The sequence below is a fragment of the Leucoraja erinacea genome, chromosome 14 (assembly GCF_028641065.1).
Source record: "Leucoraja erinacea ecotype New England chromosome 14, Leri_hhj_1, whole genome shotgun sequence".
Lineage (NCBI taxonomy): Eukaryota > Metazoa > Chordata > Chondrichthyes > Rajiformes > Rajidae > Leucoraja > Leucoraja erinaceus.
This window is the reverse complement of record NC_073390.1, coordinates 11418990-11437351: the sequence shown is the minus strand read 5'-3', so window position 1 is coordinate 11437351 and position 18362 is coordinate 11418990. Positions and strand designations below refer to the sequence as shown.

Sequence of the window (18362 nt, the reverse complement as noted above, 5' to 3'; positions counted from 1 at the left end):
CAAAGCATGTTCCTGGACTTGGAAAGCCCCCTTTAATTGATGATGAAGCAAGCTACGTTTGACCGGTCAAATTTACGGAAGTGGCATCCGTTGAGGAATTGCTGGGCGTTAGATGTAACTACACATGACTGGTGCCTGTGTGTGTTAGCAAACGGATACATGGAGGGAAAAGCACAGACTTGCAATTCATGTGGTGTGTCCCAGTTTTCTTGAATAAAAGATTTCTACTCAGGGCAACACGGTGGCGCAGCACTAGGTGGCTGCCTTACAGCGCCAGAGACCCTTGTTTGATCCTGACTATAGGCGCTGTCTGTACAGAGTTTGTACGCTCACCCTATGACCATGTGGGTTTTCTCCGGGTGCTCTGGTTTCCTCCTACACTCCAAAGACATCCAGGGTTGCTCATAAATTGGCTTCAGTGAAATTATAAATTGTTTCCAGCGTGTAGGATAGTGCTAATGTACGTGGTGATCACTAGTTGGTGTGGACTCAGTGGGCCTGTTTCCACGCTGATTTTCTAATGTAAAGTCAACTGTGGGAACTTGCTGTGTTCAAATTAGTTGCCATGGTCTCTATATTAGTAGCCACATCCACATCTATGATTGGCTGTAATGTGCTTTGGGTCATGAAAGAAGAGGTTAAAAGCCATTCATTTTTTAGATTATACTGGATGTGTGATTTTTATTTAACTGGCAGAAAGCAGTGTTAAGTTATGAAGGTCATAAGCATCTGGTGTGCTCCATTTTAAAGAAACGAGAAGATAGTGTTTTTTGAAAACACAAGATCATTTTATTTATAATGTATAAAAATAGCACCAAGTTCAGTACAAATTAGGTTTAACAGTAAAAAGCATTGTTCAATTCAAAAGACTTGTCACAAAAGTTGTAAGACACATTGGAAATAGGAGAGCATACTCAACCATGCTGGACTGTCTTAGACACAAAAAGCTGGAGTAAATCAGCAGGACAGGCAGCATCGCTGGAGGGTGACATCACCCATTCCTTCTCTCCAGAGATGCTGCCTATCCTGCTGAGTTACTCCAGCTTTTTGTGTCTTTCTTCGGTTTAAACCAATATCTGTAGTTCCTTCCTACACATGCTGGACTGTCCTCATATGTCCAACTGTAAAGTTAATAGGAAAGATAATCTGAAAGCATCCAACCTGTAGCAATGGTACTTCCATCCCATGTGTGTGAATCTTAAGGAGCCCCGTTGCAATTAGAGATTTGCAAAACCATCATGACCTCAGTTGAAACCTCAAAGCTGCTGTAAAGGCTCATCATTCATCGTTGCACAGGCTTGGGTAAGTATCCCTTCTGTAAACATTATTATAAGCTAGTCATTGGTAAGATTCATACATCAGTGCAGTCACAAGCCACACTGATTTATCCAGAGTTTGGTTAGCGGCACAAAACAGTTTGGTGACAGCAGGAATTTGATGGACAGAGGGACATCAGGGAGGCTGCGGGTTGCTGTACCAAGCTGATATTACATTACCTTAGGAGTCAAGACTGCAGTAGCTGTTCCAATTACACCGCATGTTTTATCTGTATTTAGAACCCCTCCCCTCTCTCAATGCTTCATTTTCATGATTCCTGTTGCAATTATGTAATTAAAAATAAAACTCCGATGAAACATAGTTAGGCTTCCTTGAGATTAGTCTGCATCAAGATTAGTGTAACATTTACAAGATTCCATTGAAGACGCTAAAGGCAGAAAGGAATCATCAAAACACATTTAATTTTCAATATTGATATCTAACATTGCTGGATCAAATACTGGCAGAAACAGGCTAAGGCACTGTACACCCACTAGGGGATGATATTTCCATTGACAGTCCTGACATTACAACTCTCTTTATTGTGGTAATCTCAAGGTTGAGTAAATTGATTCCCATCTGAATATTTCAAGTACTGAATATATATTTACAGGAAAAGGCTTTAATTAAAACAAAAGAAACATACAACACACCATCACAATGATTAATTTCAGATAAATGGAATAGGCTGTCATATATGTGGTTTACTTGACATAATTACACATCCATACAACATACAAGCCATCACCTGGCCTTGTATTTTCTCTGAAATATTTCATTGTGCCAATTGAGACTCTGACAAGCAAAGAACTTCACACTAGCTCATGGCCACGGTGAATAGCTCCAATCCTAATTTGTTAGAAACTGGCTAACACCATTGATGGCCTTTGCACGCAGATACATCTCCCAGTATCTATACATAAACAAATTATTCTATCTAATATTGCATTGGAATAACAATACTGATGCTTTTATGGGTGAATGGCTGCTTATCCACCTGGATACAATATGAATGAAGGTGAGTTTACAGGCACATTCCTCTGGAGCTGCTAAATTCATATTGAACATTGTATATTAATCCATCATCACAAACAATATTTTGTCTATTATATTACATTCCTGGCAGTACTGCTGAAAAACAATTGGCCCACACTCCTATTTTGTGATTCACTTGTCTAACGTGGGCAGTGAATATTTGTAATGTTGGCTTTAGGAGAAGAGTCAATTTAAAAGTAGAAAAGGCACAAGTCATTCCTCGGGTTGGAAGCAGCCAGATATCTTATGGAGGTATAGTGGAACTGCTTCTTTTCATTATGATTTGACTAATGAGCAGGTTATTGGCATATGCTGACGATCAAATAATACACAGGAAATAATGCAAAAATGCAAAATACATTCTAAGGAGTTACAGTGTGTTACATTTAAAAAGCAATGGACATGTACATGGATAGGAAAGGTAGAGAGGGATATGGGTTAAACATGGGCAAGTGGGACTAGCTTACATTGGTGTCTTGGTCGGAATAGACAATTTGGATTTAAAGGCCTGTTTCCATTCTGAATTACTCAATGAACGTTATAATTCTCAATGACATATTATTATTTTCACATCCTAAGTTTTCCACCAGAATTTCTCATTGTCTCCTAATTTGATGATAGTAGAAGCAAGTAAATTCATTCAATGAATTAGGTTGCAAATCATCGATCAGACATTAAAAGTATAATGTTACAAGGAGACAGAGGCGAATGGAACAGATTTCAGTTCCTGCCAGTAATACTTCCCCCTTTACATAAAATATAACATCTTGTTAACTCCTCTTGTAAAATTCTCATGAATAAATTTTGTGTTAATCGTCTTTGGTGGAGTGAAAGAAGAATGTCTGACAACTTACCACAAGACAGTCGAATATATTCACGACTTATGTATGGGCAGTCACACATGAAGATATCTCCAGAGACACCTGTATCTCCACCAACCTCATCTACTGCATCCGCTGCTCTAGATGTCAGCTGATCTACATCGGGGAGACTGAGCGGAGGTTGGGCGATCGTTTCGCCAATCACCTCCGCTCAGTCCGCAATAACCTACCTGAACTCCCGGTGGCTCAGCACTTCAACTCCCCCTCCCATTCCCAATCCAACCTCTCTGTCCTGAGTCTCCTCCATTGCCAGAGTGAGCAGCACCGGAAATTGGAGGAACAGCGCCTCATATTCCGCCTGGGTAGCTTGCGTCCTGATGGCATGAACGTTGAATTCTCCCAATTTTGCTAGCCCTTGCTGTCTCCTTCCCTTCCTTAACCCTCGAGCTGTCTCCTCCCATCCCCCCCGCCCTCGGGCTCCTCATCCTCCCTTTTTCCTTCCTTCTCCCCCTCATCAGTCTGAAGAAGGGTTTCGGCCCGAAACGTCGCCTATTTCCTTCGCTCCATAGATGTTGCTGCACCCGCTGAGTTTCTCCAGCAATTTTGTGTACCTTCGATCTTCCAGCATCTGCAGTTCCTTCTTGAACACATCCTTGGGCAATGTCCTTTAATAGATTTACCCCAACTCAAAGTGTCATACATTGTTGAAACTCTACAAAACGTTTAGCTCCTCTTTACTCCAGTGTTATGAGTGAGGATACATCTCTGTATCCTTCAGGTATTCCCCCTATGTCAGAAGTGATCAAATAAATGGGCAAAAACAATTATGCTATCAGGTGATATAGCAACATATTTGGCTTGCTCCTGTTTTCCTAGATAATTGTTAGTTGAGACAATTGCTCATGCTGAGACTTATCGAACTGTCCCACAGGCAATTTTTTGGGTGACTACAGGCGACTGCCACAAAACTTTCAACGTGTTGAAAATTTTTTGGAGACAGTGGCCACAATTTATGCTGTCGTGGGATGACGTAGGTGTTGTCATAGGTTGTCGCCAGGTGTCGTAGGCGAATTCCATTAAAATTAGTCCCTGGTAGTCGCCTAAAGTGACGCCTAATTGGATAGGCCCATAATGAAAAGAGAACTGATGAAAGGGGAATGAACCTCAATGGCATTTCTAGCTACAGTGAGGAAAGCCATTTCTCTCTGAACCCAGAGCATTCAATAACAAAACAGAGGTAATAGTATGGTAGAAAAACAAATCCATTCATTGAAGGGACTCGGGTGGAAACACAATGCTCAATCTACTCGAGCAAAGAGCAGAAGCAGGATTACTGTAGCACAGATCAAGTCAAGGCTTGGAAAAAACTACTGAGGAAAAAACCCAATAAGATCACAGTATATGTTGGACAAATAGAAAGGATGTTAAGAGATGTATGTGGATGATGGCTGATTAAGATCACAAATATGTCACTTGGCTTATTGTCGATTATTTTACATGTATTCTTCTTTGAGGAAACTTTTTTGTTTTTTGAAAATGAGCATATCTCCCCATAAACTGAAATTACAACGAAAACACATAAAACCTCAGTTTTTGCCTGTCCATTTATCGTTAACAAACTTAGCATATTCGGGCAAGACACCAAGTTTTGAGAATATCAGAGGGCAAGCTATTTAGTGAAATTCTTAAAACATTTGAAGATGACCTAATAGGTCAGGATTAATTAAAAATTCTGCCATGATCATAAAATGGCGAAACTCTACATAAAATGGGATTGGGCAGCAAAACTGCATCTAGAATGTACTAGTATTTGCATTTTAATTTAGGATTATTTCATCCAGATAATCTAATATGTTGTTACCTATGTGTACCAATAAAGTTAAACTTCCATAACTCCTCGCGATTAATTACTACAATGTTGCTTTGTGTGTAGACCTAGTAAACTTATTTACAGAAATATTTGAAAGCACCAGAGGCCGACCAACTCTTCACATGCCTCTCCCCACAGAATTCCCTGCTGAAACTTAAACTGTTCCCGATTAGAATCAAAACATCAAAATGGCTGCGGGATATCAAATAATCTGTGAAATAAAACATGCGCCCTTGGATTTTCCATTCAGGCAATTGAAACGGACGTGCAGATAAATTCAGGTCTGTTACTCCATAGTTCATAACATTTCCTGATGCTTTGTGTCAATCTTCAGATGTAAACAAATCCAAGCTCTACGAAAGATAAAATCCCGGAGCAAGCTATGAGCGAGGAACCCCTCGCTGCAGATGATGCCGTTGTGACTGCACACTCCGATAGGAGGTCGCTGGCTGCGCTGGACCACCTGGAAAGAAGCAACAAGGTTTTTACTTACTTCCATTTCATTGTGACTGCAAGAACCATGTCATTTCTATGTGGGCCAATCACTCAGTGGGTGGGTGGTGGGTATATGGAATAAACTGTCAGGGGAGGTAGTTGAGGCAGGTACTATAACAACATTTAAAATACACTTGGACAGGTGCATGTATAGGAAAGGTTTAGAGGGATATGGGCCAAACTCAGGCAAATGGGACTAGTTTAGATGGGCCATCTTGGGCAACGATGGCACAATTGGGCTGAAGAGCTTATTTCCATGGTGTCTGATGACAGAAAAAGATGATTATCTTCAAGTAAATCACATTTACTTGCAAGGTTCACCTTACATCATTATCAGACAATGTCTTTACTATAACATTTATTATGAATATCTAGTGCAAGGTTGGTTTTTGCTAATATATTAAACTAAGGGGTTTGTTCCAAATTGTGGGATCGGCTGAATTTTATTGTCTGTTTGTCATAAACGTTGTCTTCCGTACAGACCAAAAATCTATCTTGACGTTAAATATGACAACAATTACCCAGCATCTACAACTCTGTGGGATAGAGAATTGCAAAGATTCACAAACCTCTCTGGAGGTCACTTTACAAAGTTTCTTCCTTAAATGGGGAACCCACATATTCTGATACTATAACCTCCAAGATTATACTTTCCCAGGTGGGAAACACCTGTCCAGTCAAGATCGTATTTATTGGAGCCTGGGTGGCGGGGCCCGCAGCTGGTGCCTCGGTTGGCACCACGGAGGCGTCTGGAGATGACATAGCAGCGATAGCAGAGAAATCAGTACAGCGGTCGATGAGGGCGCCGACTGACGGACGAGGATTGACCATGTGGAAGTGAGGACGCCCCCGATGTGGGGGAGAGGGAAGAACAATGACCAATGGAGGGCCTGGCATGGGGGTACCACCGTGAGAAGGCGAGGGGAGGGGGGGGGGCAGAACAAAGGGGGACCTGGCGCGGGGATACTTTGCAACTTTGTAAGCGCCCTTTATGTGGTGACTATTTGCATACATATGCAAATAAGTATGTAAAATGTGGTGACAATAAAGTATTCATTCATTCATTCCAGGTCCCCCTTAATATTTTATGTATCAACATAAAGATCTCTCATTTTCCTAAACTCTGGTAAATATAGACATGAAAGATAATCCCTTCATCCTAAGAAACAACTTCCAATACAATTGAATGCATTTAAGTAAGTAGGCAAATGATGAATGCAAAACTCCAATGATTGTCGCACCAGTGCCCTGTATATCTGCAGCTAGATTTATTTTCATTTATACTCTTCCCCTTTGCAACATTCCATTTGTCTTCCTAATTCCTTACTATCAATTCATGCTAACTTTGTTCTTCATGTGCAGCCAGAACCATGCACAACAGCATTTTATATTCTGTCTCCCTTTAAATGTTATCCTGCTTTTCATACAGATGGCTGGGCTGCTCGCTAACATTGCCAGTGGCCCAGGTTCAATCCTGACCTCCAGCGCGGCCTGGGCAGGGTTTGGACATTCTCCCATGACCTCAAGGGCTCTGGTTTCCTTCCACATCCCGAAACCCAAACCAAAGCAGGCTGGTAATTTAATTGGTCGCTGTAAATTGCGCCTCTGGTGCAGAAGAGTGTTAGACTCTAGGGGAAGTTGATGGGAAAGTGAGGAGAATAAAATGGATCGGGTAGAATTAGTGTAAACGTGGGTGCATGATGCTCTGGGTGGACACAGAAAACCAAAGGCCTGTTTCTGTGCTGAATCACTCTATATCTAACAAATAGTGGATCACTTCACATTTCCCACAGTGTGCTCTATCTGCCACATAGTTGACAACTGGACTCATTTATGAAATCCCTTTTGTGTCCTCCTTTGACATTAATAAATTTGGCTAAATTCAGGCAGTCCTTTCATCTAATCCATTGATGCAGATTGTAAATGATTGATATCCCATTGCTGATCCCAATGACATAGTTTACCTAAAATTATTTTTTATCTTGACTCTTCTTAGGTTTTTAAGTAATCCTCTAACCAAACCAATGTGTTACTCTAATGCCATAAGCTCTAACCCTATGCAGTAATCTTTATTTGAACGCTTTCCAAACTACATGTACTGTTTCCCCTTTGTCTGAAGGAGTCTCAACCCAAACGTCACCTATTCTTTTTCTCCAGAGATGCTGTGTGACCCGCTGAGTTACTCCAGAATTTTTGTGTCCATCCCCTTTGTCCATCAGGCTTATTACATTTGCAAAGAACACTGATATATATGTCAAACATTATTCCCCTTCTATCTACCTATAGCTCAATTTGTTTCTTGTGATGTTGGTTGTGTTACTGTCATGTTACAGCAGACTGTGATTATACCTTCATCACATGTTGGCCCCATCCATTGGAATGGACATGCACAACTTCCATTAACAGGGTTACAGTAAGCTTTGTTTGCACAGTGGCAGATCAAGGAGCAGTTAGGTCCATATCTGTTCATTCGACATTCTGGAAGAGAACAAAACAAGTTTTTTTTTAAAAATCTACTTGTTTAGTTTAGCATTGTAGAGGTACAATGAAAAACCTAAGGGCCTGTCCCACTTTCACGACCTAATTCATGATCTTTTTTTCCCGTGGACATTTTTATCATGCTAGAAACCCTTCCCCCCCCCCCCCCCCCCCCGACCTACTTGATGCCACGAGTACCTACGACTAGCATCATGGTCTGCTACCACCTACCCACGACCTCCTACGACCTCGTGACGACCATGCTGCGAGTACGAGTCAAGTGCAAACCCGGCAGAGATCGTGAATTAGGTCGTGAAAGTGGGACAGGCCCTTTATTTGATGCGTGCTAATCCAGTCAGCGAAAAGACTATACATGATTACAATCAACAGTGTATGGATGAAGAATAAAGGGAGTTAAGTGCAAGATAAAGTCCAGTAAAGTCCGATAAAAACGAGTCCAGGATGTCACAGTAACTCTCATTGTATTTAAATGTATCACTTGTTACTCTGAGTCAAAGGTCAGAGGACACATGTTGCCGGGATGTGAAGGAATTGAGGAGAAGAAAAACAAAACGTCTGTATTCTTGCATCCGTGGAGTGTGTTTATTATATTCGGATCAAGGCAAGGATCAGACACATGGGTCTCCAATGAGGTGGGTGGTAGGTCAGGACCGCTCTCCAGTTAGTGATAGGATGGTTCAGCAGCCTGATAACAGCTGGGAAAAAATTACTTATTCAAGAGGTTCAATTTCTTCTACTTTTGAGCAACATGAAGGGAAATGCTTTTCAGAGGACAATTTATTGTTCTACAAATAACTGTTATCGGAAAACAAAAAAAATGTACTGGAAAATTGTTTGTGCTCTTCCCATGCAAAGTGGATTATTTCAGTGTTGCTTTATGATTCAGAACTCCTGAAACAACACCATAGGATTCAGTCATTTTATCTATTCAAAAGAATAATGCAGATTTGTGGATTACCCTAACTTCCACCATCTATAACAATGTAGAGTATGCCCTTCCCAGTAAAAGAAATTGTATCTTCTGAATAAATAATGATTTTCAATTATAGTTGTCAATGATATACAGTGTCCTGCCTCAGTGGTGAATCTCTGGAACTCTCTGCCACAGAGGGTAGTTGAGGCCAGTTCATTGGCTATATTTAAGAGGGAGTTAGATGTGGCGCTTGTGGCTAAGGGGATCAGGGGGTATGGAGAGAAGGCAGGTACGGGATACTGAGTTGGATGATCAGCCATGATCATATTGAATGGCGGTGCAGGCTCGAAGGGCCGAATGGCCTACTCCTGCACCTAATTTCTATGTTTCTATGACTCCCAGCTGGTAGGACATACAGTATATCCAGTGATATGAGTCTTTCCAGGTGCGGCAGAGGTTGACCTGCATCTCCTCCAACTTCATCTATTGTATCCGCTGCTCTAGATGTCAGCTGCTCTACATCGGTGAGACCAAGCGTAGGCTTGGCGATTGCTTCGCTGAACACCTCCGCTCGGTTCGCAATAACCAACCTGATCTCCCAGTGGCTCAGCACTTCAACTCCCCCTCCCATTCTGAATCCGACCTTTCTGTCCTCAGCCTCCTCCACGGCCAGAGTGAGGACCACCGTAAATTGGAGGAGCAGCACCTCATATTTCACTTGGGCAGTTTGCACCCCAGCGGTATGAACATTGACTTCTCTAATTTCAGGTAGTCCTTACTTTCTCCTCCCCTTCTCAGCTCTCCCTCAGCCCACTGGCTCCTCCTCTTCCTTTCTTCTTCCCACATTTACATCAGTCTGAAGAAGGGTCTCGACCTGAAACATTGCCTATTTCCTTCACTCCATAGATGCTGCCTCACCCACTGAGTTTCTCCAGCAATTTTGTCTACCTTATGAAATGCTTTGAGAGTTTAGTTCTGGGGCTTATCAGCTCCAGCCTCAGAAATGTCCTGGATCTGCAACAATTTGCCTATTGCCACCACAGGTCAATATTAAATGTTATCTCACTCTGCTCTGGACCATCTGAATAGCAGCCCGAAACGTTGCCTATTTCCTTCGCTCCATAGATGCTGCTGCACCCGCTGAGTTTCTCCATGAGTTCCGATGGACACAACTTGGATTTAAACCAAAGCCCACTAAATGATACAAAATGTTGGAATTTCTTGATCAAGATTCAATCAAGCAATATCTGAATGTAACCAAACCTACTATTCTGCTCAATGAAAGTTCCTGCATTCCACCACTTGATCATTCTCAGCCAGTGAATGGCCGTCTAACATTCAACTTTTTCAGCTGTTAATCACCCTCTCAAGCAATTCAGGTCCCACCCACAGCAAATAATGGACCCTTTAGATTGGTGTATAAAATCATGAGAGGAATAGATCGGGTAAATGCTCAGAGTCGCTTGACCAGGGTAGGTGAATTGAGGACCAGAGGACATAGGTTTAAGGTGAAGGGGTAAAGATTTAATAGGGACCTGAGTGGTAACGTTTTCATACAAAGGGTGGTGGGTGTATGGAACAAGCTGCCAGAGGAGGTAGTTGAGGCAGGGACTGGCCCAACATTCAAGAAACCATTAGACAGGTTTGAATGGATATGGACCAAACGCGGGCAGGTGGAACTAGTGTAGCTGGGACACGTTGGCCAGTGTGGGCAAGTTGGGCCGAATAGCCTGTATCCACACAGAGTACAGTATCACTCTACAACTTCATTGTACAGCAAATATCTATGTGAGAGATAATGATGATTTTTAAATCGTGCAATCCTATTGGACCACAATCTACTATTCCAAAGATTTAACAGCCAAACCTCCTTGTACATCGGCGAACATCAAGGTATAAGGTAGCCTATTATTTTGTAACTAGAATGCAGGAACATGCAGAAGGATTTTCACCTGTTTCACATCGATCTCCTGTTCTACCCGGTGAGCAGAAGCACCTCCCTGTTACAGGATTGCATGAACTGATGCCTTCACAGTCGCAAGTTTTCTGACATCTTTCCCCAAAGTAACCAGCATGACAAGCTAGAATACAAACAATGTAATAGTTGCACATTAGCACATGGAACATTCACAAAGCCCACCTGTCCCTCCTCTCAACCTGTCCCACAACCTTTAATGTCATGCAGGTTCAAGGGAGAAGTTGACTACATGGAGCATCGAGGTATTTGGAGTATTGTGAGCAATTTTGGGCCCCATATCTGAGGAGGGATGTACTGGTGCTGGAGAGGGTTCAGAGGAGGTTGACGAGAATGATTCCCAGGAATGAGTGGGTTAACATATGATGAGCATTTGATGACACTGGGCCTCTACTCGCTGGAGTTTCGAAGTGCGAGGGGGGGACTTCATTGAAATTTACCGAATAGTGAAAGGCTTGGATAAAGTGGATGTGGAGAGAATGATTTCACAAATGGGAGAGTCGAGGACCAGAGAGCACAGCCTCAGAATAAAAGGATGTTCATTTAGGAAAGAGATGAGGAAGAATTTCTTTAGTCAGAGAGTGGTGAATCTGTGGAATTCATTGCCACACAAGGCTGTGGTGGCCAGGTAAATGGATATTTTTCAGGTAGCGATAGATAGATTCTTGATTAGTACGGGTGTCAGGAGTTATGGGGAGAAGGCAGGAGAATGGGGTTGAGAGGGAAAGATAGATCAGCCATGATTGAATGGTGAAGTAGACAAGATGGGCCAAATGACCTAATTCTGCTCCTATCACTTATGAATTCAAGAACTCCTATTAAACAGTCCAACCCAAAGGATTAAATAGTGCCAAAGACTAGCTGATACTTCTAACTTTGCCATTATCTTCTGGATTTTGTGAAATATGGGTCTGTCCCACTTAGGCCATTTTTTAGGCAACTAGTTTGTCTCCACATGTTCGCTGTGGTTACCGGGAGTATTCTCCTCAGTCGCGCAAAACATTGTAACCTATTTCGGGTCGCTACTAAATTTTCACCATTTTGACATTTTTTCGGCAACAGTGGGTTTGACGCCAATGAGCGTATCTTGTCTTCTCCTGACATAGGTGCTGTCGTAGGTTGTAGCCAGGATGACGTAGGTTGTCGCCGGTTATTCAGCGACCTGCTACGACTATGACAGTCGCTGGCAGTTGCCTAAAAAATCGGCAAGTGGGACAGGTCCATGAGCTTTCTTTGTATGTGTGTATATAGTGTGAAAGCGAGAGGAGGGGTGTGACTGAGATTGGGAAGCCTCATACAAACATGCATGATGAAGACAATACAAGGAAACTAGAAATACAACCAGCAAGTAATAAACAAATGAAAGATAAAATATACTATTGGTCAATAATCCATGAAAGTTGTTGTTCATTTAGGATCCACCTATATCACTTCATCAAACTAATATACCACTCCCATGTAAAAATGTAGGATTTCATCTACACAGCCATAGGGACAGGGACAGAGCTTGCACTGCAATCAAAAGAATGAGCAACAGGAAGGAAAAATAAAGGACATTTATTAATTCCTACTACCAGCCACCAGTTCCAACATTGTTCTCTTTCTCACCCACCATTCCTGAAACAGTAAACATTGCCATTACAGTTGCACATTCCGAGCATCTCCCGACATTCCCAGGACTGCCCATCATTCCCAACAACTCTCATCTTTCCAATCATAGCTCGACATTCCAGGCACCACACACTATTCCCACACTTTGCCAAAGAACTTTAAAGTGCAATTCAGGAGGTAACCCCTTCACCATTGCTCCATACTTCACTTCGAGTCATGCAGCACGGAAACAGGCCCTTCGGCCCAACGTGCCATGCTGATCAAGATACCGCATCTACACTCTCACTGCCTGATAAAAATCAAATCATAAATAGCAATTGCTGGAATTGTCCAGTTCGAATCAAGACTCTATCTCACTTCCCAACTATCCACAGGATCATGAATGAAAAATTAAACCAAATCCCTCACATAAATTGCTATTTCTAACCCTCTCACATATTATTGCCCAGATTTCCTATTTTAAATGTGAATGAAGAAACTGTAGGTGCTGGTTTACACCAAAGATAGACACGGATACTGAAGGAACATTCCTGGAGTGGACAGGCATCATCTCTGGAGAGAAGGAATGGGTGACGTTTCAGGCCGAGACCCTTCTTCAGACGACGCTGCCTGTCCCGCTGAGGTACTCCAGCATTTTGTGTCGAGCTTTTTGCCCATTTTAAACACTGTTCGCCATTACACAAGAGCTCGTGTAATCCCCTCACACCTGATCAGCAGTGGTATGAATTAATAGTCACAGGAGCCATTACCTTCTTCACAGCCATCACCTTGGTAACCAAGTGGGCAGATGCAATGGCCTGTGCTGGGATCACAAGCAGCACCATTCCTGCAATCACAGGAGTGTGCACAGAGTAAGCCGTAAAAACCCAGAGGACAACCTAGGAAAGATGCCAATGAAATACAGTGGTTAAAGTAATTCTCAATCAACCTTAAATCATATCTCATCACCATGTCTACTATGTGGTATGAAGTAATACCATTAATTGTTTCAGAGAGTCTTTTTTTTTTAATGGCAAAGGTACATTTATTTAAAAAATAACCTCTGTACAATTGTTTGTCAGTTTGCTTATTACAATTGGGCTGAAGTGTTGATCAGCAAGCTGTTTGGGTTCAAACAAAATTCACTTTAATGATTAATGATTAAGTTCAATGGTCAGCAAGTTTTCAACCTGCTCTCTAGAAAGTTGTTTTAAAAGCTTCTAACTGATAACTTAATTTCATATATAATGAAACTGAGTAAAAAACACTTTCAGAAGAGTGATTTTCATGGCACAGATCTCCATGCAGGTTTAACAAACCTCGGCCTGCTTGAACACCCTGTCAAAGCAAGCCTTTGTAAGCCACACGACCAGTTGTCACATAATGCATGTTGTTTAACAGATAGGGAAGATGGTGTAAAAACCGAGTCTACTCACTGTATTCACACAGAGGACCGTAGAAACCCTCCAAGCACTGACAGGTCCCCGTAAACCGATCACAGGTTCCACTGTTCAAGCACGAACACTCCTGCTGGCAATTCGCTCCAAACTTTCCGACAAGACATTCTGCCACAGACAAAATAAATGTTTCACTAAACAGTTTTTCAGTGTCTTTGTTGACCCCACTGCCTTCATTGCCCGCAAGCCACCAGCTCCAGGATAGATCGCTTTATCACCCACCATTCCCAAAACATTAAACATTGCCGTGACAGCTTCTCATTCCTCGCATATCCCGACATTCCCAGGACTGGCCATAATTCCCAACAACTCTCATCTTTCCCAGCATAGCTCGACATTCCTGGCACCATATACTATTCTTTGACAATGTACTTTAAAGTGCAATGCCAGGAGAAAAACCCTTCACCATTGCTCCATACCTCACAGAGTCATAGCGTCATGCAGTAGAGAAATAGGCCCTTCGGCCCAACGTGCCCATGCTGGTCAAGATACTACAACTACATTAGTCCCACCTACCTGCGTTGGCCCATAATCGTCTAAACCCCTCATTTCCATGTAAATGTTTGAATAAGACAAAGCAATTGATGCAGACCCTAACACATAACAGATTGAAGGGCAGATACAGCAATCCCTTACCGTAACTCTGATATACCTTCCTTCCCTCCCCACTATAATATTCTCTGCAATCCACCCCACAATCTTCAGTATAACATTAATTACCAACATTGTCCTTCTTTGTAATGTTACAATGTCATATACCCATCGTAACTAAATGGTCCTCATTATTTACTCTAATATCTCCTTGTTATAACACTCACAATTCATCGATGAGCTATGTTATATAAGATTTATTCCAAATTTCTCCAGGCCAGCACAGAAACTTTTTTGCCAAAGGCTTCTTCCAAAAAAACCCTTATAATCACAAGTGTCGATGGAGGGGTCAATGGAATCTGAAGAAGGGTCTCGACCCGACACGTCACCCATTCTTTCTCTCCAGAGGTGCTGCCTGACCCGTTGAGTTACTCCAGTATTTTGTGTCTACCTTGTAATCACGAGTTCATCTTATTTTGTGCCAGCTACAATTGCTGTGTTGCTATAATCTGTTGACATCTGTGCCCTATCTAACGGGCATTCCAGAATCTGGAATGTCACCCAGCAAACATACTGCTGTAGCTACTGCATGTACCTTTCTCACAATGAGCACCAGTCCACCCGAGTCCACAGGAGCATGCCCCATCTTCTGCGTTACAGATGCCATTGTTCTGACAAGCGCAAACCTGCAGACAGCTTTGTCCAAATCTTCCCTTTAGACAACCTGCACAAAACCAATAGCAAAGTGAAGAGGAGAAAAGCAAAATGCTGCAGAGACCAGAAATCTGAAATATAAACAGGTATGTAGGTGCTTGAAGTGCTTAGCTTATCAGGCAGAAGCTGTGTGGAAACTCACATGCAATGACCCACAAATGCACAGAATCACTTTCTAACCTTTATGCTAAACCTGCTGAGTAGCTACAGCATTTTTTGTTTATTTAAATAATTTTAACGAATTCACTTGAAAGAATTCAGTCAGAAACAATTACTCATAAAGTGCCTGAAGGGTATACTTCATGTTCAATGTAAAACGTCACTGTATATTCTTCAGTACAGAATGGTCCTTGTGTTTATAGGCATTTCTAAACCTCATTGTTTAAACAAATTCCCATGCTGGTGTGCTAAGAAACTATGAGAGCAACAGAATATTTGGACCTGCAATAAAGCACGTACAACCCAATTAAGTATCTGCCATATACCTTGAAAATGCGAGAATGCTGTATTACTACAAGAGCAATAACGGAATGAAGATTGTTCTCGATTTTGCTTTCATGTTTTCTTCGTGCGATAGACCCACAGCCCAGGAGGAAGAATCAACTAGGTACTATTATAAATACATTACACATTTATACTGCACAAGCTTCAGAATATTTTTCCCATGAAAGAATCAAAGATACAAATCATATTTCACACTGATGATTTCTGACTTACTGCTTGGAATAAATAAGGTTACAGTACCTGTGTGGCACGTGGGGTCCACTGTTCCCGACCGACACAGACATTTTCCTGACACAGGGTCACACTGACCATCTTTACCACAGTCGCACAGCTTCATACAATCTTTCCCGTAATAACCTTCTGGACAAGCTGGATGGGAGAAATATTGAAAATGCATGCCATGAAATATAGACATTAACAAAAGTATGAATTAACATCAGCATATTGACCAGAATAGTTCAGAGTAACTAGTGCTTTGTCTTTGATAGAACCAATGCTAGCGATAGTCAAGCACATTGTCCAGTTCTCAACTCCCAGGGAAACACATACCTCCAGATTCAGGGACAGTTTCTGCCCAGCTGTTATCAGGCAATTGAACCATCTTTTCATCAGTTAGAGAGCGGTCCTGACTTCCCATCTACCTCATTGGAGACCGAACTATCTTTAATCAGACTTTATTAGATTTTATCTTGCACTAAATGTTATACCCCTTATTCTGTATCTGTACACTGTGGACGGTACGATTACAATCATCTATAGTCCTTCCGCTGTTTGATAGCATGAAACTAAAAAGCTCCATAGGGATCTGTGCTTGGGACCTCTGATGTTTGTGATATATATAAGTGACTTGGACGTAAATGTAAATGGGTTTTTTAGTAAGTTTCCAGCAAGTCGGAGACAGTAAGACTGGTGGGAGAACTGGGAAGGGGGAAGGGGATGGAGAGAGAAAGCAAGGGCTATCTGAAGTTGGAGAAGTCAATGTTCATACCGCTGCGGTGTAAACTACCCAAGCAAAATATGAGCTGTTGTTCCTCCAATTTTAACACTGTCATCTTTAACACAGCTATTCCAAATGATGTCCAATTGGTACGATCAGGCTCAGTCTCTGAAATTAAAGCTCATTGAACATTACATAAAGGAAACTGAGCCTAGTCTGAATTGTTGATGAACTCCCTGATGGTATTAATGGAGAGGTGGCTCTATAAAATATGTTGACTGCGCTGCTTGTGCTGTGAGAATGCGTGATGGTGTCAATGGATACCTTGAAGAAGCATATCCTGGCCCAACCAACACATCTGGTTGAAGAAGGGTCCCAACCCGAAACATCATCTAACCATGTTCTCCAGAGATGCTGCTTGACCCACTGAGATTGACTCCAGCACTTTATCTCCTCTTGTGTAAATCAGCATCTGCAGTTTTTTGTGTCTAACATATGTATGTATTCACTGTAGCACGACCATTTACAAGAGTTTACCAAATGTTCTGGTTTAATTTCTGCCACTTGCTATTCTCATAAATGATTCTATCGGACGTTTGGGACATGTAACTCACCAACCATGCAATCGGCTCCAATAAATCCAGGAGGACAGTGGCAGGTTCCAGTCACAGTGTCACACCGACCCTCGTTTTGACACTTACATCTCTCTCGGCAGTATGGGCCATAGGTCCCCTCTGGGCATTCTGAAAGGCAAGTCTATTCACTCTCAGAGCTTTCGTATCATTTTACACGAATACACACAATTAATAAATCCTGCTGCCATTGATCATTTTGTGAGCCATTAATTTAACTTTATTGATAGTACGTCTAATATCCTAAAATTGCCCGTGGGGTTTCAGCTCAAACACAATAGCAGTACAGTTTTATAGAATTATTTATTTACCTCGTTAGAACCACAGATTCGTTTGCCTATAGGTATACACATCAAACATTGTTTTTAAGACTAAGAACTGTAACCTGACAACGATGTATACTGTATAGATTAAAGGAGAGGCTTATTTGTGAATGGGTTATACTGAATGCTTGAGTTATCTAGTATATGCCTCAGATAGGGTGGCATGGTGGCGCAACGGTAGTGCTGCTGGCATACATCGCCAGAGACCTGGGTTCGATCCTGACGACGGGTGTTTGACTACTGAGCTTGTACATTCTCCCCATGATCTACGTGGGTTTTCTCCGGGAGCTCAGGTTTCCTCCCACACTTCAAAAACGTACAGGTTTGTAGGTTAATTGGCTTGGTGCAATTGTAAATTGTCCCTAGTGTATGTAGGATAGCACGAGTGTGCGAAGAACGCAGGTTGGCACAGACACGGTGGGACGGAGGGCCTGTTTTCTGTGCTGTATCTCTGAAACTAAAACTAAGAAACAATTGATATAACTGATCAATGTTAATTTCTACAAGTGAATTTTGTCATTGCAAATTTTATGACAACACACAAATATAATAATTATATTTACTGTTAGTACCGTAATTATTTTTACAAAGGATCTACATAGTTTAACTTAATACTTCATTAAAAAGTAAAATATAAAATGTATGAGCGATAGATAAGGAAAATTACATTTGGGAGGTTATTATGAATG

The 18362-nt window shown here is 41.8% G+C and overlaps 1 protein-coding gene across 1 annotated transcript in view; it reads right to left on the bottom strand.

Annotated features, from left to right (window-relative positions):
- Positions 1-1720: 1720 nt before the first annotated feature.
- LOC129703273 (multiple epidermal growth factor-like domains protein 6) overlaps positions 1721-18362 on the bottom strand; it is a 288963-nt gene continuing 272321 nt past the window's right edge. The window contains exons 31-38 of the mRNA XM_055645610.1: positions 17333-17461; positions 16022-16150; positions 15159-15287; positions 13952-14080; positions 13286-13414; positions 10903-11031; positions 7888-8016; positions 1721-5506 (exon numbers count right to left, since the gene is read on the bottom strand). Of these exons, the coding sequence (XP_055501585.1) occupies positions 5424-5506; positions 7888-8016; positions 10903-11031; positions 13286-13414; positions 13952-14080; positions 15159-15287; positions 16022-16150; positions 17333-17461 (986 nt within the window). The 3' untranslated portion in view covers positions 1721-5423. The remainder of the gene's footprint in view (positions 5507-7887; positions 8017-10902; positions 11032-13285; positions 13415-13951; positions 14081-15158; positions 15288-16021; positions 16151-17332; positions 17462-18362) is intronic.